Source organism: Panicum virgatum, chromosome 6K (assembly GCF_016808335.1).
Source record: "Panicum virgatum strain AP13 chromosome 6K, P.virgatum_v5, whole genome shotgun sequence".
Classification (NCBI taxonomy): domain Eukaryota; kingdom Viridiplantae; phylum Streptophyta; class Magnoliopsida; order Poales; family Poaceae; genus Panicum; species Panicum virgatum.
In genome coordinates, this window is record NC_053141.1 from 384,659 (window position 1) to 410,047 (window position 25,389).

The window sequence follows — 25,389 nt, forward strand, 5'->3', positions numbered from 1 at the left end:
TCCTAGTCTGTGGCACCGAGGCCATCCTTCCCACTTACTTGGAGTACGGGTTCCTGAGGCTCAAAGCCTACCAGGAGCACCAAAACCAACAGGCCCGTGAGGACGCGCTGGATCAGGTGGACGAGGCTCGAGACGTGGCGCTCTTACACTCGGCACGCTATCAACAGTCCCTGCGACGATACCAGGCGCAGAGGGTTCGGCGTCGAGACCTCAACAAGGGGGACCTCGTGTTGAGATTACGACAAGACAGCCGAGAGCGCCACAAGCTCACACCGCCATGGGAAGGCCCGTACATCATCGCGGAAGTCCTAAAGCCCGCCACCTACAATCTAGCTAACGAAAAGGGCAAAATCTTCACCAACTCTTGGGACATCCAGCAGCTATGTCGCTTTTATCCTTGAAATTCCAAGTTGTTTGTACATACTTTGTACTCGTATCTTAAAATTCTCGGGACAATAAAGAAGTACGCTTTACTTTTCAATTTCTCGGGAGTCGTTCGAACCCTTGGGGGCTCGGATGCACGCACAACACTGAGTGAGCCTCGGCTTTGCCCTCGGCAAAGCCGAGCCTCCCTCGGGGGCTACAACGGGGGGGGGGGACCCCAATTGTCCCCAAAGTGTCACATTTTTTCCGAAATTTTTTTCGCACCTGAGTCTCTCGAACACTTAAAAAACGGAAGCAAGGCGTAAACAACTCGGGCACGGAATCGGCCGAGCCGTGGGACCGCCTACGTCTCCGGGATATGGCATCCCCACTCACCTCCCACTCACCTAAGTAGTTTATGAACGCGAAAATCCTTGCGGATGAAAAAACAACACTCAAATACACACGAAGGCCTCGAACGGCCATATTGTTAAGATCATGTTGTTTACATCAGAGGACAAAATATGAACAAAATCCTAACCAATCTACTTTGGCTAACCGCCCAGGCTATCTACGAGCGGCCTCCTCCCTCGCCCTCATCCTCGTCGTCGGCAGCATCGGGGAAGAGGTCGCTCTCGAAGAGCCCAACCAAGGTGGTGGCGGCGCCTTCGGCACCTGCTTCAGCCTGCTCCATTGCCTCGACCTTGGCATCGTCATCGCCATCGGGGACGATGTAGCCTGTGGCCAAGCGCTCGAAGTCGACAACGTAGTGTGTCGAGACGACACCGAGGCGGAGGGCGCCCTTGAGCTGCTCGGCCACCCGGTCACCCAGGGACCGCAGACGGTTGGTCAGCGAGCTGCCCAACTGGCCACCCTCACCCTCGGCACCCCGGTACGCGGCTACGGCGGCTTCCTCCAGGTCCTCGTAGTCTCTTTGCGTGGACGAATACGCAGTCTGGAGGGCCTCCTTCGCCGCGGTCTCCTCCGCCACCTCCTTCCGCAGCTCTGAGCAGAAACAAAAGATGAGTCCCGACAAAGCCAGGTAAACTGGACTTAGTCTCGGTACTTACCCGCGACGCACCTCCTCCCTTGGTCTATCTCTGCCTGCGCAGCTTGAAGGGCACTCTCCGCGCGCAGGATGGCTTCTCCCTGTCCCTCGGCGAGGGCATTCGCTTGCGTGAGGCTGATAGTCCGTGCCTCGAGGAGTTCCTCCTGTTCCTGGCACTGAGCTGTGAGCGCCTCGAGGAGCTCTGCCTATCTGGCCCGATGCTCGGTTGCCGCCCTCTGCGCGTTATGCTCGGTGGTGGCGCGGGCAAGCTCGTGCTCCAGGTCGTGGGCGCGCACCTCCATCCGGCCCGCCTGGGTCATGGTCTCCTTCAGCCGCAAGCCCACGCTAGCAATGTACCTCTCGAGCCAGTCGACTCGGGAGTACAACTGCACCAGCTTGATGCTCTTGTCTCTCGACAAGGTCATCAGCTGCTGCGATCAAGGGACGTGAGCAAAACGACGAGGGTAAAAGAAGAACTATCACAACTAGAAACGAACTGGAGCAGGAAGAATACTTACCCGGGTGATGTTGTGCTACTCTTGCCAATGGCTCTGCGCGGCATGCTGGAGGTCGGCGTTTATCGCACCGCCGAGCTCGAGCTGCTCTTGCCAGACCTCTTCCTCCTCGTACTCGGCACGGATGAAGTCCTTGGGGACACCTCGCAGCACGACGACCTGGCTCACCCCTTCGCCAGATGCACCGGCCCCAAGACCGCTCCTGGAACCAGCTGCGATCTGGCCGCTGGTGCCGGCCTCGCCGAGCGCGGCACTTGACGCAAGTACGCCGGAGCGCTCGGGCTGCCCCGGTTCCGCTGTCTCTAGCACTTCCACCTCCGACTGCACCGGCTCCGCCACCGGTTGCACCGGCATCACCGCCGGCTCCATCATGGCCTCCTCGTCCCTGGCCACCTCAGGCTCCGGGACGGGGTCCACTCTCTCCACCGGACCGGCGGGCTGCTCCAGCGCAGCCCTGTCGGTCCTTCCTCCTTCGCCAACGCCCGGCCGGGCGGCATTCTTCGCGCCGCCCCGGCCGGTCTCTCCCTCGGCTTCCGGCCGGGCAGCATCCTCTGCGCCACTCCGGCCGGTTTGTCCCTCGGCGCTTGGCCGAGCCCCCTCCTCCGGGACGCACCCACCGGATTCGTCTGCACCAGACAGCGCACGAGCCGATGCGCCCCCTGGGCCATCGCCGCTCGGTACTGCTCGACGATCTCCTCCGCCGTCCGAGGCCCCCCGCTCGGGGGCTGCGGCGCCGAGTTCGGCGTCGTGGTCCTCCCCATCTTGAGGGCCTTGGAGGGCGCCCGTGAAGGGACCCGGGCAGTGGAGACTTTCATGCTGAGCCAAGCAAGGGAGAAGTCAAAATTAATGAAAGTGAAATGGGCAGATGGAAATAAAAAAACGAGCGACAGGAAACTTACCCCGAGGCGGCCTCCAACTTGCGTTTCATCGAGCCGCTCTTCGGGGCCTACGCCGACCCACCGGCTCCCAACGTGTAGCAGACCCTCCTAAATTAAACCGGTTTAAGTGCGCTAACTATCATCTTAATGAATAATCAAGTTACCACGCACTTAAAACGGTGTAATTCGGCAGTCCGTCGGGTAATTCCCGATTAAACTACTGTACTCCAGGATCACTTTTGCACTAGAAGACTCGCACGAAGACGAGCACAGGTGATACAAGCATATAGAGATTCTCAAATTAATTTACAACCCTGGTTTTACATAAAGGTTTTGAATACAAACAACAGAGTTCCACGCAGCGGAAATTTTAAAACAGAGTTCGCAATACAATACGGTAACTACGAACGACGATACACGGTGAGCTCCACATCCTGCCCACCGATGTGGTGCCAACCTGCCCGAACTTCACGGGGAAGACGGGGCCCACTCGACGGTCCACCCAGGAGGAAGCGGTTGCCTAATCCAGGACGCACGGACCTCCTCGAAGTTAGCGGGAACACAACCTGCTCAGGAGGGTTACAACAACAACCCTGAGTATACTAATACTCAAAAAGGCTTACCCGACTATGGGTATACTTAGCCCAATATCTAGACATACAAAGCTTTTTGGCTCTGGAGTTGGCTTTGCTGAAAAGCTACTAGTAGTGATCAAATAGGTTTGCTATTTGAGTACCCTGAGTACCAACTAGGTTTGCTATAGCACCTAGAGCACACATGGTAGATCAAATTAAACCTCTAGTAAAACACCAACGAACATTTTCATTCCATTCTCATTTTCATCCTTTACTACGATGTGATGCAGTGATCAAGGCTCTCATATCCGCGAGACACGGCGAATCGATTCGATTTAACCTTGCAAGGTGGACCTAACCAACACGACACATGTAAGCCCCATCGGGCCACACGCGTCAACTGTTTCTATCATTACCACGACATCTGAACCATGCCTGCTAAAACCCAGGTGATGGGCCCCTCACGGTGAACTCCCAGAGAACCCGAAGGCAGCATCCTATCCAACACCCGCCAACTCCCACGCCCAGCGTAGCAGGTCGGAATTCAAACTATCGTTGCAAAGCGGTACACAGCTTACCGGTTTCGACTACCTCCTACTTTCGGCATGTCGTTAGTACTGTTCAATCCTCGATCAACAGGACCAACAACGGTACGGTCCTCAATCGACACAAGCGGAGATTTTCTTTCCATCCATTTCATATCCAGAACCAACTCATCTCCACCCGGTCTCCATTTCTCTTTCCTCATTGATTCATTTCCAAGCCACTTGCCATAAGAAACAATATCTCAAATCTCGCGAGTGACTTCGACGGTGCTTAAGTGCCATTTTCACCCATCAACTATACTCAATAATAAAGGAAAACTGCATGCCTTACTCGCATATTTGTATCACTAACCTTGCTCCACAGTTGTTTTTTAGTTATGTACATTTCAGATGAGCTGGAGCGGAATAAGACGAAAACACGCAGCAGACGCCATACAACTACGTAGAATATCGCGTCCGGCATCACCAACTTACAAGGAGGGCCCATCTGGCAGAGAAAACGGGCGCGCTACGCATAATGCATACAAGGAAAGATCTCAGGGCCAACATGTCAGCCTGCCAGAGAAGGATAAGGACGAGAGGTGGCCAGGTGGGGCCGGCCGACCACCTGGGTCGGCCGAACCTGGCCGGCCTCCCGTCCAGGTGCATTTCGAGGAGGAGTCGGCCCCAAGTCTCCTGATTACCTTCCATACGTGCATTTGGCGGGAACCGATCTCCACTAGTATAAATAGGGCCCCCTCTCACCCCTCTCAACACACACACACACACACACACACACACACACACACACACACACACACACACACACACACACACACACACACACACACACACACACACACACACACACACACACACACTTCATTCCATTCTCTCCAAGAAGGCTCTCCTCTCTCTTGCTCTCTTAGCTAGGTAGTGGAGCTAGGCTAGTTCTCTTTAGCGAGCAAGTCATCCTCGGGGTCGTTGAGCAATCCTCGGCTCCTGGTATGGCTTTGTATCCGATTTGTCAGACTTCTATTCATAATATAGAGTTTTGCCATGGTTGCTTTACTATCTTGATAGTTTATCAATCCATGCTTAGTTCGTTCATAAGTTATGCTACGGTCTTGGTTAGACCAGATGAACCGGGTACGGATAGAGGTTTGTCGTGCTTTCGGGTTTGCTCTAGTGTTTTACTCGTCCATCCGAAGGTTGGGAGACCTGGGGGCACTAGAGTAGTTACTTCATACATGAGCGTGGTGCTCGGGTATGCGGGGTCCTTCGGATATGACCGTGCTCCACGGTGTGACTGGGGTAGACGGCTGGTGGTGACAGCCCTGTCCGTCCGGCGTAACAGCTGTGTTGCGTTTAGCGTACTCCCCGACGTTCGGGTTCGGTGTAGGAGTTCATGCAAAGAGGTAACGGAACTGGACGTTCTCCAGTGCGGGACCTTCTCCCCGCTATCCCATTTTCCTGGCACCTGCAGTCCTAACCATGATCTAACATGACCCAGCTTTGAATAGAAGTACTAGGACACCTAACCTAGCCTAAGCTCCAGCTGACTTAACGTAGGATAGAGTAGACCTTTGCTTTGTCATTTCTCTCTTTTATTCCTTCCTCTTGGAGTGTGGATGTGTGCTGTGTCACATTACCCTTGCTTATTCTTTATCTGGACTTACCCCTGTTAGAGTATTGCCTATTGCACATTCTGTGGCAAGCCAAACGAGGACGCAAATGCACATTTGCAGAATTTTCTGGAGCTCTGCGACACCGTTGTCATACGGGGTGTCACCGCCAACGTTGTCAAGCTTCATCTATTTCCCTTTTCCCTCCTGGGGAAGGCAAAACAATGGTTTTATAAAGAAAAGGACATCGACACCTGGGAAAAATGCTCCAAGGCATTCCTCGCAAAATTCTTCCCTCTGGGAAAAACAAATGCCCTGCGCGGGAAAATATCAAGTTTCTAGCAGACAGGGATGGAATCCATCCCAGAAGCTTGGGAGAGGCTGCAGGAATACATCCTGGCCTATCCTCATCATGGCATGGATGAGTGGCTCGTCCTGCAAAGCTTCTACAACGGGCTCACAATGACATCTCGAGCCAACATTGATGCTGCTGCTAGAGGAGCCTTCCTCGACTTGACTATCGCCAAAGAGAAAGAATTGGTCGAGAAGATGGTCTCCAATCAGGGGTGCAGCGATGAATGACTCCAACCCCGCACCAAAGGCATACATACCGTCAAAGAGACGGATATGATTGCCGCGAAACTGGACCTCCTACTGAAGCATCTCGGCGAAAGGGCCGAATTCAAGAAGCATAGAGAAAACTATGCTCGTGCCATGGAATCGCACTTCACGTGCGAAGTCTGTGGTAATAAAGGACACTCGGGGAACGACTGCCCCGAAACCTGTGAAGACTGTGCCTACCTCAACAACAACAACAACGGGTACCATCCACAACAAGGAGGCCAGGGGTGGAACCAGCCGCGTCCACCTTTTCAGGGAGGTAATAACTACAATCCTTCTTATAATTCAAATTTCAATTCAAACCAACCTCCCTTGAGAGAACTTGTTCTTGGCCAAGTTAAAATCAACGAAAATATAAATAAAAAGCTTTTGGCCAATGACAAATTCCTGGAAAGTTTAAATGTCAAGCTTGAAATTTTGTCTTCAACTCTTAAAAATCAGTTAAGTTTCAACAAAATGATCGAAACTCAGCTTGCATAAATTGCTGCTTCATTACCTGCTGTTGAGAGCGGGAAGATCCCGGGGCAACCCGAGTCTCTCGTTGAAAATGTCAGCATAGTGTCTACCGGACGGGGTAACTCATCCCGGAGGCCACCACGCAATAACCATGCAGGTAGGTACTATCCCCCAAGGAACGACGTCTGGGATGGCATGGTGGCAGCTGTGCAAGAGGATCCAGGGGTCCCCATGATAAGCTGCTCGATCTACATCAAACATTTTGAATGATGCCTATGCGATCTGGGGGCAAGCGTGAATATAATGCCCAAGGTAATATATGAAGCACTTGAATATCCTACTCTTTCCCCCAACAACTATGCTCGTACAGCTTACAGATTCAACCATTCGGTATCCCGAAGGGATAGCCGAACACGTTTTCGTACGAGTATGAGACTCCTTCGTCCTTGCAGACTTTGAGGTAATGGATATGGAGGGCGACCTCAGAGTCGACCTCGTACTTGGGCGACCTTTTCTAAGGTCTGCCAAGGCAAGGATCGATGTCGGAAAGGGAGAAATCTGTTTCTGTGTCGGAAGGGAGGATATGTTTTTCAGGTTCAAGAAGAAGGAAGAGCAGCGCTTCATGATCCAACAAGACAGTGAAGGGCAAGCACTCTGGGGTGCACCAGAACCCCAGCCAGAACAACGACCCTACGCACCTAAAAGAAAGAAGAAGGAAAAGAAGGTGTGGCGGAAGGTCGAGAGTTCGGCCTCGTCCAGTTCTCCAGGACGAGCCGACGAATGGTAAGAACGATGGAGAAAAGTCGTGCACGTCGGACTTTAAACGACACGCCCTTGCCAAAGGTAAATTGGTATTTATCTCATATTTGTTTCATCCGCTTTTAAAATTTCTTTGCACCTTATTTGTTTTTCTCCACTGCATGTTTGAGATTTTCAAAATTGTTTTCTGCATGCTAGAATTTTTTCTAGCATTTTTCCTTTTTTACAAAAAGACCAAAAATATTTCCTGAGTTTTAAAATCCTTTGGGAAAAATAATTTGGACATCTTATCGAGCAAACTTTTGGCCGTGCACCATATTTTCAAAGAACTTAACCTTTGAGGAAGCACCAGGCCGAAGGGGGGCACCAGGGAGCCCACCCTAGGGCCAGCCGACCCCAGCCGACCCCACAGGTCAGCCGACCCAGGGCCAACAGCTCCTGGGCCCCACCTTCTCCAACGGCTCCATAGCCATTGTGGCTTGCCTCTCTTCTGGTGCACGCGCCATATTCTCTTTAAATAGAGGCCGAGAGGGGGGTGATGAGCTCCCATGCTCACTCTCTCCACTCTCACTCCCTCTCACATATTCTTGCTCGGGTTTCCCTTGGATTTTGACTCAAGTTTGATCGCAAGAAATCTCTGTCTCTCGTTTCTTTGCTGCAAGATTGATCACATATTTGGAGGAACAACTCCCGAGTAAAAATTTCATTTTGATTTAGCTAACATAACCCGAATCGAGTTATTCTTGTTCGTTCTTGTTCGTTCTTGTTGCAAGCATGAGAGGTGCAGGGCGGAAAATTTCCGGAGCTCTCAAGAGGATGACGAGGTTGGGCTCGTCCCGTTCACTGGGTGAGTCAAGCTCTCATCATTCCTCTGAACCTGCACCAACACCGACCACGATGGACTATGAGCAAGACGAACAAGAAGAACAGTTCGAGGAGCAAGCTGCAGAATCGCAAGCCGAGGACATGGAGATAAAGGAGGATGATGCACCGTACCTCGACTTGCAAGATGACCGCGAGTGTCAAGCCTACGCCATGATCAAGAATTGAAGCTTTGGTCAGACCAGAGCCTTCGATCCGGACCTCCTCGAGAAAATTGGTATGGACGTTGACTTCGCTCGTGTTTGGCATGCGGTTGGATGGGATGGTTTTGTGCCCGTTGAGGAGAATGGTTCTCGTCTCCTCACCATCCAGTTTCTTTGCACTCTTCGGGAGGTGGACGATGGTGTTTTTTTCCGACTTTTTGGAGTTGAACGCTATTTTAATTGGCGAAATTTTAGTCACCTCCTTGGCTTTAGCGCGCGCTTGCCAGTTTCCCTTGCAAAAGCTTGCCGCAGTTTTGATCAACATGAGTTTTGGGGTTTGATTTCGGGTCAAGCTGTTCATGGCAATGAAAAGAACCGATAAAACTAATAGGCATTGGCTGAACAGCCACTTAAAAGAACGCTGCAACTAGGAACAAAATAGATGCAAAAACATAGCTTGCAGATCTAGTTGAGCCACCCAAAAATTACCAACAAGACAAGATATTGAAAAACATGCTACAAAAATTTACAAACATTTATTGGTGACAAAACATTTATTTTAGCCCTAGGATAGAAATCAAACAATATTAGATCCACAAAAATGCACATAGGCTATGTACCTGAAAATTATTTAGTAGTCTACACGTGCAAATAGTAAGCTACTGCCAATTTTTCATAATTTTTAGAGCATCAAAACAGCAGGAAAAAAATTAAACAAGCTTAAGCACAAACTAAAATTTAGCAGGGGCAAAACTGACATTTAACATGCATGATTATTTTTCCTCTGAATATCTTGATTTAAGCAACCTAAAAAAATTTATTTCGCATTTTTAACATTTTTCTGCATTTTTCAACAAGTTTTCAAAGTTTTCAGCCATTTAAACAAATAAGGAAAACCCTGAATCCTAAACCAGGGGATGACAGCAGGGCCCAACTTGTCAGGGGAGCCCAGCCCAAGCCCCTGCTCTGCTCTCTGCTCGCTCCACGGGCGAGCACAATGGCGGCGGTGCTCCCGCCGGCCCGCGGCCTGCCGGTGGCGCAGCCTGGCCCGCCCACAGCCAGGGCAACCCGGCGGGGCCGGCGCACGCGGCGGCGCGGCAGGGCCCGCGCAGGGTAGGGGCGGCGGCGCAGGGGGCACGTGGGGCAGGGGCACAGGGGCGCGCGTGGGGCAGGGGTGGCGGCGCGGCGTTCCCAGCCGGCGGCGAGGCCGGCCGGCAGCGGTCGGGGCAGCCCCGCAGCCAGGGAGGCCTGCCGGCCCCGGGGCGCGCAACAGCGGCCTGCGGGTCCGCGCAGGGGTGCTCCACGGCAAGCGAGCGGCGGAGGCCAAGCGGACACGGCGGTGCGACGACGTTCCGGCATCGGTGGCGAGGGAACCGTGTGGGGAAAGGGACGGGGAGGATGAGGGGCGCGCGGGGAAGCTCACCGCGGGCTCGATTTGGGCAGAGGGCAGCCGGAGGTAGGAGATCGACGGTGGGGGCAGAGCTCCGGCGGGGATGGCAATGGCGGCCGTTGATGGCGGGGCTGATTCGGCCGGCGTAGGGATCGGCCGAGTTCAGGGAAGGGTGGAGGAGGTGGAGGGCGAGGTGGAGCAGTTCTGGGTGTGAAGAATCGAGGCGGGATGGCGAGGGGGTGGCCGGCGCGGCACCGGCGGCAGCTCTGCTCGAACTCAGCTCAACCCACGCGCAAGGAAGAAGATGAAGGGAGGGGAAATGGATGAGGCTTGCGCATGAGTGTTGGCGCTCCTTAAGTACCCATTTTATCCCTTGTTTATCCTTGATAATGGCATGAATTTAATATCAAAATCACTAACCGTCCTAACCCCGGCCTAATTATTGGTCATTTTCACATTTGCACATATATTTTAGGAGGAACTTCGTTTTTGCAGGTTTTTGGCCTTTTTTGGAGCATGAAATGACGAGGCCCATGATCGAGCGCTAACACGGAGAAAGACGAAGGCCAAAGCCCAAAGGAAGGACCAAAGCCTATGTTGATTCGAGGCACATTCATGCACATCCATCCTCCAACAGAGCCCAAAGGACTAAGCCCACAAAGATGAGATCAAGATACTTCGGGATTAAGCAAAGCAAATAAAGATTTAAGGAAGGATTCCCTATCCTATCCTATCCTTTCCTCGAAGATATCTCCAAGATAATGACGTCCAAAGGGGTGCAATCATGATGGACATAAACTCTAGAAGATGCGAGGAGTCTACACGCGAAAGATAAGACCGAGGCGGGCCCGAAAGAGGGTAGGCCGGCCGGCCGGCCTAGCCCGTTTTTGAGGTGGTTCGGCCTCCCCTTCGACCGGTGTCTTCCTTGGCTTATAAATAGCTCGCACCTTATTCAACTCGGGGAATTAATCCACCCAGAACTCGACGAAAACCTAGGGCCAAGGCCAGAGGGAGACGACGGCCACCGCATGTCTTCGAAGGTACCTAGGAGATGGCTTAGGCCACCCCTAGCCGCCATGGCCTCCCTGCGAGGTTGTGCCATGGTGGAGTTCAGGAGTCATCCCCAACATTCGTCAGGGTATGTACACACACGATGGTTATATCAATCTACTCTTTATTCTAGTTGTCTCGACTTTGGTCTACTTCAATGCATGCTTTCTTTCTCATATATGATGCATCTATATGTTCATAGTAAGATTAGATCTATTCGTGGTGATTAGTCTATATCTTGCGGATACGTTGAGGTAGCGTGTTTTAGCTAGTTGGTTGATTACCCCGGTGTGGTGACAGCATGGCGGAGGTAAAAATTCTAGCGACGACATGATGTGGAATACGATCGATGGCGAGTATCATGGGAGTCGTTGCGCGGCCACCAAGAGGAGGAGCTTCGAGTAAGAGCACTTGGTGGGCGTTTGGGGTAAAGCTTTGGGAAACCTTAGGCGTTGACACGCACCTCGCACCGGTGACCTTGGGAAAGTAGGCCGCTTGCGAGCCGCCTTTCTAAGAGATGATTTCGTGTACCTTTAGTTGAGATGCAATCTATGTTTTGATCACCTTTTTGACTAGAACTGTACCTAGAGACGATAGGCCCTAGCTCCTTGGTTGTGTTATCTCATCTACGGTTGTGGGTGTGATGAACACTTATGCTTCATTCATATCTAGCAAGTGTTCAGTTTATATGCAATCTTCGCTTCATTTTAGGATACGTTCGATAGATTAGATGGTAAACTCTAGTCGGTTCGCTTCCGATCCACGGATTGATAAACCTTGGGGGAGTACTCTAAGGGAAAAGCTACCACGATCCATGCGCTTGCGGTATGTAAATTGGGGCTCTAAGGAGTGTCAACAAGGGGATAAGGACGGCTCGCGCAGAGGGCGAGGTTCGCCGGCGCGCGCGACGCGTGGAGGTCGCCGGCGGTGTGCCGGTCGCGGCATGTGCATCTAGTACGAGCACAGTAACGAACAGGGGTACAACAGTGAATGGTTTGACCGATTTTTGACTCACATTTGACCGATTGAAAATATAAACTTCATATAAGAACTTGAAATTTGGCCAAAATAAAAGTTGTAGAGGAAGAGAAAATCTATAACTTTTGTTTTGGGCGAAAGTTGATTCGAGACCCGGATCAGGGAGAAAAACACGGTTGAACACGGCTAAAACGAGGTTTACCACGCGAACTCGATTAACGCTAATGACAAGGTTAAACTCCTAATTAGCAAATTAAGCTCATGATTAGCGCTCTTATTACCACTGGGGTGTTACATGACGAACGATACTGCGCCCGGGCCGGTCTGACGCCTTGGCGGCGACACCCGTCCGAGGGACCCCGCGTTCGACTGAGCAGCCAACCTCTCGGCCAGCGACCGCGCGCGCGTGTTTTCACCCTCGGCCTGCACCGGTGGCTCGGTGCCGGCACCTCGCTGGCCCGACGACTGACCGCCGACTGCCTCCATGTCGAGTTTGGGCAGCATCGAGTTGTCGACCTCGCCCCCCCCCCCCCCCCCCCCCCCCGCCGAGGGCGAGGACTCCGGCTCCGGCGTGGTGTCGGGAGAGGGGATCGGCGACTTGCCCCTCCTCGCCCGCGCCCGGTTCTCCTTCTCCCTGGCCTCCTTTTCCTTCCTTTTCCTCTCTTGGAACTATTTCTCCGCATCCTTTTGCTCCTTCTTTCGCTCCGCGAACTCGCGGTTTACGGCACGGACTTCTGGGAGCGGAGGGTCCGAAGTGTACCCCTGGAGGCGCACCCCCTGCAAACGGGGCTCGAATTAGGAAAGAATGATGGTGCGAAACAACCAAAGCCGAGACACAAAACTTACTATTTGGATGTACCCCTCGTCGGGGCGCATCGCGATCCCCCAGAGGTATCCGAGGCTATCCGGGGACGTGCCCACCACTCGCCCCGCTCTCTGGGCGGCGATCTCGCGAGAGAGCTGCTCCACCATCATCTGGGTGCCCTCGGACGGGGCACCCTCCATCATCTGGAAGAGAGGGATCTCCCTCTCCATGAGGGAGAGCACCCTCCGCCGGTGGAAGTTGGCGGCGACGACGGCCGCGGTCAGCCCCTTGTCTGCCAGGCGCCGCAGTGCGTTGGTGTACACTTCGAGCCTGGCCTGGCGATCGGGGGGGGTGACACCCTATAATGCCAAGTGTCCAGCCTCTCCGTCAAGACTTTCCTGGTACGCCGGGAGCCACCTGCCGTCATTGCGGAGATATAACCACGTCCGATCCCAGTCGCGGTTGTTCGTCGTCATCGAACACGGGATGTAGAGGTCTTTCCTCGACTCTCGCAGATGAAGTGTCAGTCCGCTGGCGTGGACGGGCCTCCTCACCCCCTATGAGACGGAATCCGTGTGGAGGCCACCTCGGAACAGGTGCCTCCACAGATCCCAGAGTGTCAGGATCCCCATGTACCCCTCGCAGACGGCGACGAAGACCACCTCCTGCGAGATGGTGTTTGGGGCGAAGTTGTGAAGCTCCACCCCGTAGTGGTGGCAGAGCACGCAGATGAATCTGCCGACGGGGATGCCGAACCCCCACTCGTGCAGACGCGCCAGACTCACAACATAGCCACTTGGGGGTTCGCCATCGTCTCCGACCCCGGCGTGATCCACTCCAGGCACACGGGATCGGTGATCGCCGGCAGTAGTCCGGCGGCGACCAACGTCTCCAAGTATGGCACGTCGGTGATTGACTGGCCCCAGGGCACCGGGTCTTCCATCCTCACTGGCCTCACCATGGCAACGGTGGAGGGGAAAAGGGAAGGAGAGGCTTGAACGGGAAGAAGGTGCCCTTGCTCTCTCTCTCTCTCTCTCATCTGTTTGCTCGAGCGAAGAACGGCGAAAGGAGGAAGAAGGCAACGGCAAAGGTAAGCCGAACCACCCCGCCCGTACCTCCCTATTTAACCGCAGTAGGGAGGCGGATTCGCCGCGGTGGTTCCAAATCTACCGCTGACGCTGCCAGCTGGGTCCCACGATCGCGGAAGCACACACGCACGCGTAGTAATTGCAGCGGGACGGCTCCCGAAGCGGTGCAGGCGCATTGTTGATGGCGTCCCATCACTCTGCGGCCGCCCGTGCCATTCCGTCTGCCCGAGGGCGCCGCCTCAAAAGACGCGCCCTCCCTACACGCATCGGGCCATGACGCGCATTAGTTCACGACTCCGCAGCCCACGCCGAAAAACTGTGACGGAACATTCCCCTCCGGGGGGTTCCTTGCTAACGAAGGAACTGTTGTTCCGAGCCCTACTGATCAGGGGTTCAAAGGCTGGCCCGCCGAGGGTTCGAATAGCCGCCCCAGATCAACAGAGTCAGGGGCAACATGGGCATGCTCATATGAAGCCTAAGCCTCGAATGCAAAGTTCGAGATGCCCTACGTTGTGTTCGAGGCCGGACAGAGGCGGCTAGTACGAGAGATCCCATTGAGGGAGAGCATCGAGCCCTTGGACCCAATCGAACGGGTCCAAGCCCTGCCTAGCGAACCTTTGCGAGCGCTTTATGGAACGTGTCTCCAGACCACGAGCCGACCCTCACCGAACGGGGCACGGATGTTCACTCGAACTACCCGCTAACAGCTCACCGAAACACCCATGTCTCGCGGCCCGGGCAAGGGTAGCATGGCTTGTTTCACCCCTCCTCCTTGCGGAAAGGAAGACCGAGGGTCATACAAACAAGATGAGAGTCCCCTTTGATCGCCCTCACACGGGCTAGGGCTCGGGAGTCTCCTCGCACATCTCGGCAAGAGCCACACCCTCGAACTAACCGACCACCGTCCGGCAGTGAAGTCCTACGTGTCAGACATGCCCCCTTGCACGCTCAGTGGGCTGTTTGAATTGGTCCGAAGGGAATACGGGACGTATTTCCAGCTGAAAAGAATGCCGAGGCTGGCTGAAATAATACCGAGGCCGGCTGAAATGAACGCTGTGAAGTCCTTCTACCCAATCAACCATACAAACACGATGCTCACATCCCTTGAACGAGTGTCTCCACTCCTCCAAGGCCTTGGGGGCTACACCCGCGGGTGTGCTGACGCGCCCCCATGGAAAGAACTTCACAAGTTCGAGGGACAAAATCCCTGGTAAACAAGCAAAAAGCAAACCGCGCCAAAGAAGTGAAGACTTCATTGCTTTTTGCGAACCAAGATTACAAAGGGTTCCCGGCTCGAAGCCGTCGAAAGATACAAACACGTGGCCACCTACATGGCAATCTTTTCTGTCTTGGGGAAGAATGGCCGTCGATAAAGGACACAATTCCTTGGCCGACATTTTGGTCAGGCTACGAGGAAAGCACGAGAAGCAATCCCCACACCGTGCAGGTCCGAAGGGATTCCCTTCTCGCAAGCTTTCTTCTAGCCTCTCCTCCGCCGAAGACCTTGCGGGGGGTCAAGCTGGCGGGCAGCACCCTCGACGCCGGCTCCCCGAGAGCAACCTTGTCGCCGACGGGGACGGTGCGAAGAACGGCGACGAAGTCTGGCGCCGACATTATGATCAGACACCTCAACGCCCTTCAGGCTGAGGGACATCGCAGAAGAAAGACCTCAAAGGTCCCATGTTCTTCTATTGTTCTCACTAAAGCTGAGGGATGTTGAGGACACTTTCTCCAGCTATCACCCGCTGCTCGCAAGCATTCTTCTAGCATCAGGGCCTAAGAAGACCAGACCGCCCGGTCCGGGGGCCGGCCATGGAAGATGGAAAGAAACATTACAAAACTTAGGCAAGGCTAGAAGCGAGAGCAGGGGAAACTAGAGAAGAAAGGGAATCCTCGGACCCCTATTTATAGCCACATCGGGCACCAAGGCTTAGCCTGTTGCGAGGGCAGGGTTTGGGTCGCCCGTGACGGCGCGACACCCCACGAACGAAAGATGCCCTCGGTTACCGTACCGAGATGTGACCAGACAAGGCAAAGCCGAGCCCCTGGACGCCGAGCGGCGCAGCATCGGCGCTGGCTGACTGCCCTCGAACGGCGCATTGCGAGGCGACCAAATGAGGCAGAGCTGAAACCCTGCACGCCGGGCAACGCGGCGTCAGCACTGGCCGCAGAGCAGCGAGCACCATCATGGCTCTGGCCCGCTCAGCGCGCTGACGAGTCCTGCCACCGGAAGCAAAACAATAAGGGGCGCACGCCTCGGAGTGCTTTTTCTGTAGGCGCACTACCCCGACACATGAGTCGTCACATCACGCAGGCGAGCACCCAGATGCGCCCAGTGGAAGCGCTGTGCCGATCGATCACATCAAGGAGTAAAATCGCCAAAATCACCCTCTGGCCGAGTCTCTGACTCGACCACAGGCTCGGGGGCTACTGTCGGGTACCATAGTTATGGGGCACCCTAACCCAGGGTGGGCCACCACGATCCTTCTTGAAGCCCTTCAAGAATTGTGCCTTGACGTGCTCCTCCACAAGAAGGTAGGCCTTGCGTTCCTCCTCGGTGAGCTCCTCCATGGTAGCCGTGATGATGTTTTCCCTGTTGATTTTTGAAGAGCCCATCTTCTTCAGGGAGTAGATCAGATCGGTTTTAAAACCAGATTAATCTATTCCCCAGCCGAGTCGCCAAAAAGTATGTTGACACAAAATCGCGCCAACACACTCGAATGTGCTAGAACGCACGAACGATCGTCACAATGATCAACACCCGCGAAACCCTGGGCGGACCGGTCTGACCGGTATCGCCGACCGGTCTGACCGGTGAAAGCAGAGACTCGCTGGAGACCTAGAACAGTGAGCTCGGGAGGGACCCTATCGGAGCTCGTGATCGTAGGGTTGCTCTGAGATCGGCAGGCCACTCAGAACGTCTTCAAACGCTGCCGGGACGAAGGAAGAAAGCAATCTAGGGTTGGAAAAGGCTAGGGTTTGAGAGATAAAAGTAATGCGATTTTTGTATTGATTCGATTGGGAATAACCTCAATCGGCCTTAGCCTTTATATTTATAGGCCGGGGAAGACGTACCCCTTCACGAGTAGGATTACATGAGGACTCTTTACAAAAAATCTAATTCTACTGGGACTGTACAGACCTGACCGGTCTGACCGGTCGGCCCGACCGGTCAGACCGGTCGACCTCAGCAGATGCCAAATTTGGCTGTCAACATATGCCCCCCTGCTTTTTGGTGAGTTTCACAAGCCAAAAAGCAAGAACTATCTTGATGTACATGTTTTACACAGGACATACAACTCTAAAAAACAAAACTATGGGCGATATACAATACTGGCCGTCTTTGTCTTCATGCACTTTGCCATATGCTAGGATAAAATTTCTTCAAGTATCTCCCGTTGATAGCTCTAGGTAGACGCTCACCTTGCAACGTCTCCATCATATATGAATTACCGGAGATAACCTTGATAATCTTGTAGGGACCCTCCCAACTTGGCGACCATTTGCCAAACTTGTTGCTTTTCATCCCAAGAGGCAAAATTGTCTTCCAAACTAAATCTCCAACATGAAAAGACTTAAGTTTTACCTTCTTATTGTAGGCTCTAGCCACCCGAAGCTTGTCCTTCTCAATTTCCTTCAAAGCCTTCAAACGCTTATCGGTTATCTCATCAATATTATCCATCATCATATCATGATAATCAACAGCGGAGAGGTCATTCTGTTTTGCTAATCTATATGCGTCCAGATTTACCTCAACAGGTAAAATGGCCTCTTGACCATACACAAGCTCAAAAGGAGTAACCTTAGTAGCACCATGTCTAGATATACGATGAGCCCATAACACTTCGGATAACACTTCATGCCATCTCCTAGGATTTTCTTCTATCTTCTTCTTGACAAGTTTGATCAAAATCTTATTACTAGACTCGGCCTGCCCATTGGCCTGAGCATAATATGGAGATGAATTGAGCAATTTAATCTTGTAAGATTCGGCAAAGGCACACACCTCTTTTGATATAAATGAAGTACCTTGATCCAGTTGTTAAAGTTTGTGGAATGCCGAATCTATGAATAATATGCTCAGTAATAAACTCAATTACCTCTTTATGCGTCAAATTCTTCAAAGAAACCGCTTCGGTCCATTTAGTGAAATAATTCGTAGCAACCAGCACGAAGCGATGCCCCTTTGAAGATGGAGGATTAATTTGTCCAATGAAATCCAACCCCCAACCTCGGAACGGCCATGGTTTAATAATAGGATGCATCAACACAGCAGGCACCAATTGCAAATCACCAAACCGCTGACAATCCTCACATCCTTTATAGTACTTGAAACAATCGGATAGCATAGTGGGCCAATAAAAACTGGCTCTTCTAAGTAACCACTTCATCTTAGGAGCCGATTGATGAGTACCACAAATACCTTCATGAACCTCACCCATAGCAATCCGGGCCTGATCCGAGTCTAAACATTTGAGGAGCAAATCTTCGGCAGTTCGACGATAAAGTTTGTCGTCAATTAAAATATACTTGAAAGCCAAACGCCGAATATTTCTCTCTGCGCCACGACCAGAATCTCTCAAATATGATATAAGAGGGACCCTCCAATCCTGATCTTCGGCCGAAACAATTGAATCAACTTTTTTAGCCGAATCAGAATTAACAGCTGCATCACCGGTCAGACCGGTCTTTGGACCGGTCAGACCGGTCTGGGCGGTCAGACCAGTATCGCCGACCGGTCGGACCGGTGTGTCCAGAACCAGAAACTCGGCTTTCGTTTGCATCGGTTTGCGAATGTTGAAATATTTTTTCATAACATTATAACCAGATGCTTGCTGAGCCAGAGCATTTGCCTTTCCATTTTCTTCCCTCGGTATATGTTTAATAATAAATTCATCGAATGAGGAAATAATATCAAGGCATTTATGAAGATATGCATTTAGAGAACCATTATAACATTGGCATACCTTAGATACTTGCTGCACCACCAGAAGAGAATCTCCAAAGGCTTCAACATGCTTCATGCCCATGGATTGCAAGAATTCCAAACCAAATAGAAGAGCCTCATATTCAACTTTGTTATTTGTGCATTCTTCTTCCAATCGGTTTGAAAATTCAAAAACAGCACCATTCGGAGAAATAAGAACAGCACCAATCCCTTGACCATCATCACAAACCGATCCATCAAAGTACAACTTCCATGGTGTGCAAGTAATATAACCGACTTTTAAATCATGCTTGTCATTAATCCGATGCTCAACAATAAAATCCGCTACAATTTGGCCTCTCATAGATTTTAAAGGTTCACAAGCCAAATCATACTCAACTAAAGCATAAGCCCACTTACCGATTCTACCACTCAAAATCGGTTTCTGTAACATATGTTTGATCACATCGGTTTGACACACTACTATGCAAGTACTAGATAATAGATAATGTCTTAATTTGGTACAAGCATAATAAAGAGACAAACATAACTTCTCAATAAATGTATACCTCGTCTCTGCATCAATAAGTCGTCGGCTTAAATATGCAATAATATATTCCTTCCCTTCGGTCTCTTGAGTCAAAACAGCACCAATAACCTTGTCTTCAGCAGCCACATAAAGTCTGAAAGATACTCCTCTCTTAGGTGCTTTGAGTACAGGTGGTGAAGACAAATAAATCTTGATCTTCTCGAATGCTTCTTGCTGTTTTGCCCCCTAAGTAAATTCGGTTTCATCTTTTAACCGAAGAATAGGAGTAAAAGCATCAATCTTCCCGGACAAGTTAGATATAAATCTTCTCAAGAAATTCACCTTGCCCAAGAACTTTTGTAAATCTTTCTTGCATGTAGGGGCTTCAACCTTCTTCATGGCTTCAATTCTCTTAGGATCAATCTCTATTCCCTTCTCATGAATAATGAAGCCAAGAAACTTTCCAGCCGATACACCAAAAGCACATTTGAGTGGATTTATTTTCAAACCATACCGGCGCATCCTCTCAAGAGCAAGTCTCAAATCGGCTAAATGATGATCTAAACCGGCCGATTTAATGACAATATCATCAATGTACACTTCAAAGATGACACCAATCAAATCATGAAACATTAAATTCATAGCTCTTTGATAAGTAGCACCTGCATTTTTCAAACCGAAAGTCATAACCACCCACTCAAACAAACCGACAAATCCTGGACATCTAAAGGCCGTTTTAGATATATCTTCTTCGGCCATAAATATTTGATTATAACCGGCATTACCATCAAGAAAACTAATGACACGATGTCCGGAAGCCTCATTAATCAACATATCGGCTATAGGCATAGGATATTCATCTTTGGGAGTAGCTTTATTAAGATTTCTAAAATCAATGCACACTCTAATTTTCCCCGAATCCTTTTTCTCAACAGGCACAATATTAGAGATCCAATCAGCATAACGACAAGACCGAATAAATCCAGCATCAAGTAAACGATTAATTTCAGTTTTAATTCGGTCATAAATAATGTGATTGAAACGCCTAACCGGTTGTTTATAAGGTCTAAAACCGGCTTTAATTGGCAAACGATGCTCAACAAGATCACGACATAAACCAGGCATTTCATGATACTCCCAAGCAAAACAATCAACATATTCCTTTAATAACTTAACCAAATCGGCTTTATATTCAGCCGATAAATTTTTATTTACAAAAGTTGGCCTAGGAATAGTTCCATCACCAATATCTACCTTCTCTAAAGGATCAGCCGATGCAAACCCTTGGCCCAACTTATCTAGATCACCAGAATCTTCAATGGCTTCACACATATCGTTCGTGCACGCCCGATATTGATCTAGCCTCTACTGCAGCCATTCTGCGTTGGACCGGTCTGACCAGTCGGGGTGTCCGGTCTGACCGGTAGGCCCTGTGCGCTGAACGAGACAGGACCGGTCTGACCGGTCGGCACTGGCGGTCTGACCGGTCTCCTTTGGAATTTCTGTTGTACTCATCTGATTTACATTAAATGATTTAGCCGATTATTCATCGGCTTTAGCACAGCAGAAACAAAACCATCCTTAGTGCAACTGATCAAATCATAATCGGACAGATCCACGCCCGATAAACACTTGACGTTGTCGTGTGCACTAATGGAATCCGAATCGGCTAAAGCAACAAAGGATGAAGTGTCCCCATGGACAATCTCAACCTCATCGCCGATCCACTGAACAAGAAACTGATGCAAGGTAGAAGGAGCACACTGATTTGCATGAATCCAATCCCTCCCAAGAATCAAATTGTAATTACCTTGCACTTCTGCGACGAAGAAAGCTGTAGCAAGCGTCTTACTTCCAATGGTGAGCTCCATGGAAGCAACTCCTTTGGCGCTAAGGGGCTCGCTCCCTCCAACACCACTGACGGTCATGTTCGTCTTGATCAGGTCTTCGTCTTGGCCACCGAGCTTCTTGTACAGCGAGTAGGGCATAAGATTTACAATGGCCCCACCATCTATTAGCATGCGAGTCACCGGTTTCCCGTTGATGTGTCCCCTCATATAAAGAGCCTTCAAATGATTGTCCTCCTCGCTTGGCTTCTAGAACACAGCTTCACGGGGCCCAAACTGAAGATGAGCCAAATCCTCCTCCAGAACCACGAAGTAATCCGAAGATAAGTGCACCACATTGATCTCCATATTGGTGCGTTCCGGAGACACTTCGTAGTCTACCAATTCCTCGTCTTCAGCTGTCAGAGGAACTGTTGGGGCTTCATCAACAGAAGGAACCGAAACGGGCTGCGCCAATTCGGCTATTGCCTCTGCACTGGGCTCAACCGGTCTGACCGGTTGGTCAGAGCGGTCTGACCGGTCCTCATGACCGGTCTGACCGGTCAGCTGTGGCGGTCCGACCAGTCTGTCTGGCTGGTCAGCTGCCTTAGCTTTCCACACCTTGCTTTGAGGGAACATAGGCCTGTATATGTTAAATTCCTCATCCCTCATCTTCTCCTTCTCCTGTTCCTTCTTTTCTTTGTTGCGGAGGCGCTGCAATTTCCTTTTTTGAGTATGAGTTAATCCCGAAGGGCACCATCTAGGCTGATGGTACTTATCCGCTGCGCTTTTGCTGCTACCAGCCTCATGATCATTGGCCATGACCGGCTTTTGCGAAGGAACGTCAACCGATGCATCTACATCCATCGGTTTCTTGCCCGTATCTCTTATGGGCACTTCGATTTCACCGATCTGAATAACATTCGCTTTGGACTTTTCTGAATCAACCACGGTCTTCTGCTCCCCCCTCTTTTCCTTGACGCGATATTCAAACCTTGGAACAGGAGCTTGACCCGGCTTCTGATGAGACCGGTCTGACCGGTCAGTGTGTACCGGTCTGACCGGTGTAACCTGCTGCCCTGGACCGGATTGGCGTGGTCCCAATCGGTCATGCACTGGCATCCTGGAACTTTCCCCTTGATAATGTGGAGGATAAGGCATCGGGAAACACTGCATCCATATCCCCCCATGTTCCCATGACGGATTTGTTGCATTTGAAGCCGGTGGCATCCATGGCATGGTAGCATACATCTTCTGAGGAGGATATAACGTGACAACATCACCTCTGCGCCTGCTGGATTCCCTTCTTGGGGACGCTGGACGATCTTGACGCGGCGGTGAACGCGGTCTCTTTTTTAACGGCCGATCGTTTTGAACGGCCTTTGTATACTTGTTCAACAACTGGTTGAAGGTGGGCTTTTGATTCGCAGTTCTTCCCTGCACCTTCACTTCGTTGGTTTTCCAAGTACCCACTTCCGGACGTTTCGGCTTGAAGGTCCGGGGACGGTCACCAGGGCGGTCTGACCGGTTGGAAGAACCGGTCTGACCGGTCGGACCGGTCTGACCGGTCTCAGACACCGGTCTGACCGGTCGTGCCTGATCAGCAGACCGATTTTCTGATGGAGAACTCCCTTGCCCCCCGAGTCTGGGATTTCTGACAATGATCTTCAGAGTACTCTTGCCATCATCAATTTTCTCTTTGATAACTTCTCGGGCAAGGATTTTATCACTTGTGTTCATTGGTCTTGGATCACCGATGACAACATGCTTTCCTTTAGCTCCTTCGGCTTGCTCCGGCCGAATGAGCACCTTTGGATTGTTCAATTCCAGCGTATGAACAGGGAAAGGAGCTTTGTCAATCTGCATCTCAGAAAGTACCAATCGTCCTTCATTAATGGCCGATTGTACCTGTCGACGAAAAACATTACAATCGTTAGTAGCATGAGATGTAAAATTATGCCACTTACAATATGCATGTCGTTTAAGCTCGTCGGGAGATGGAATAGCATGCGATAATCGGATGTTACCATTCTTAAGCAATTCATCAAAAATCCGATCACACTTAGAAACATCAAAAGTAAACTTCGGCTCATCCTGCCGATTCTTTTGAATCGGCTTGAGAGACGGAACCGAACCGGGTTTGGCCTTTGATGGCCAAACAAATTCGGCGGCATATACTTCCTTACTATCATCGTCCGAACCATCCGAATCATGATCAAGAAGGTGTGTGTTGGACCGATGAGGCTTGAAAGTCTTTGGCATTTTTAAGTTTAAATTCTAAACCCATGACTTTGACTTGCAAGAAATTCACGGTATGATATTCAAAGCCCTCAAGTTTCTCTTTTAAATAAGAACGTAAACCATTAAATGCCAAATCCGCCAAATCTTTTTCGGAAATTGTCAAACTAAAACACCGATTTTTAATCTCTTTAAATCTTTTGAAATAATCCGAAGAAGATTCATCACGTCCTTGCCTAATCGATGTTAAATCCAACAATTTCGCTTCGGTTTCCCCACTAAAGAAGTGATCATGGAATTTACGCTCCAATTGAGCCCAATTGCGAATAGAGTTAGGAGCAAGTGAAGAAAACCAAGAGAAAGCCGTTCCAGTCAAAGATAAAGAAAATAAACGCACACGTAAAGCATCATTAAAACCAGCTTCCCCTAACTGCAATACATATTGACTAACGTGTTCCCAAGTTGTACGAGAATCATCACCATTAATTTTAGTAAACTCAGGAATACGCCAACCAGCAGGAAAAGGAGTGAAATCAAACTCAACGGGGTAAGGTTTTTGATATAAACGCGTAGTACCCATATCCACCCCAAGCTTATTCTTAATCGCGTTTGCCAGATCCTCTTTGAACTTAAGAAGATCGGCTTGATAGTGCTGGCTGGTATAGAACTCAGAAAACCGATGTGCATTAGGATTTCCATGTGACATCGTCTGTAACGAAGTTGGGATCGGTCCTTGATTAGGTCCGGATCCCTGCGATACTCCCGCTACAGTAGCAATGCGGGGCGGTGTATAAAGCGACAATTCATTAGTTCGGCTAGGGGCAGCCGAACCTGGAATTGTCTCGAGAGGCGTCGGCGACGGCACTGAGTAACCGGTCTGACCGGTCCGACTGGTGCTGTGTGCACGGTCGATGGTGGCGGGGTTTGCCCTGAAAACGAGTTCGGCGGCATACCATAAAGTGGTTCAGATGTGAACTCAGGGGTAGCCGAACTCGGATCTGATGAGTTAGGATCTGACATAGGCTGTTTACCTTTAAGCGCATCAACATCAGTACTCAATTTAACTAACATGTCACCTGTGGCAGCTTGTGCAGCAATAATCTTCTGATCCATTAAAGATGACATCATATCAAACATATCAGATGGAGAAAGGCTTACATTGGGGATCTCTTCAATCTTATCCTGGTTAAGCTTGAGAGACGGCAGCACGAACTCCTCCACCCTCTTGACGAGGCCACCACGATCCTTCTTGAAGCCCTTCAAGAATTGTGCCTTGACGTGCTCCTCCACAAGAAGGTAGGCCTTGCGTTCCTCCTCGGTGAGCTCCTCCATGGTAGCCGTGATGATGTTTTCCTTGTTGATTTCTGAAGAGCTCATCTTCTTCAGGGAGTAGATCAGATCGGTTTTAAAACCAGATTAATCTATTCCCCAGCGGAGTCGCCAAAAAGTATGTTGACACAAAATCACGCCAACACACTCGAATGTGCTAGAACGCACAAACGATCGTCACAACGATCAACACCCGCGAAACCCTGGGCGGACCGGTCTGACCGGTATCGCCGACCGGTCTGACCGGTGAAAGCAGAGACTCGCTGGAGACCTAGAACAGCGAGCTCGGGAGGGACCCCGTCGGAGCTCGTGATCGTAGGGTTGCTCTGAGATCGGCAGGCCACTCAGAACATCTTCAAACGCCGCCGGGACGAAGGAAGAAAGCAATCTAGGGTCGGAAAAGGCTAGGGTTTGAGAGATAAAAGTAATGCGATTTTTGTATTGATTCGATTGGGAATAACCTCAATCGGCCTTAGCCTTTATATTTATAGGCTGGGGAAGACGTACCCCTTCACGAGTAGGATTACATGAGGACTTTTTACAAAAAATCTAATTCTACTCGGACTGTACAGACCGACCGGTCAGACCGGTCGACCTCAGCAGATGCCAAATTTAGCTGTCAACACTTATCGTTGCTAATTAATAAGATATGGTCACGAGCTAAGTCACGTCTCCCCTTTTCGTTAGCAAGCATGTGCCTAGTATACATGCATCCTGCTGCGCGGTCTCTAAGGGTCAAGGCTCCAATAATAAGGAAGGTGGTCAAATCCGCCGTTCCAGCCAACAACGCTTTCTTTCGATCGTAACTAATAAGCAATCATCATCAAAACATACGACGAC

The 25,389-nt window shown here is 50.8% G+C and overlaps 1 protein-coding gene and 1 non-coding gene across 2 annotated transcripts; both read right to left on the bottom strand.

Moving 5' to 3' along the window:
* Positions 1–1,944: 1,944 nt before the first annotated feature.
* Positions 1,945–12,293, bottom strand: LOC120639282. The gene is made up of 3 exons (XM_039915254.1): positions 12,103–12,293; positions 11,687–11,780; positions 1,945–2,742 (listed from the first exon to the last, which is right to left on the bottom strand). Exons 1-3 carry the CDS (start codon positions 12,291–12,293, stop codon positions 1,945–1,947), a joined length of 1,083 nt encoding a protein of 360 aa, XP_039771188.1.
* LOC120639410 lies at positions 5,839–5,947 on the bottom strand. The gene has a single exon (XR_005661413.1). It is a non-coding gene; the product is annotated as a small nucleolar RNA R71 (small nucleolar RNA).
* Positions 12,294–25,389: the final 13,096 nt, after the last annotated feature.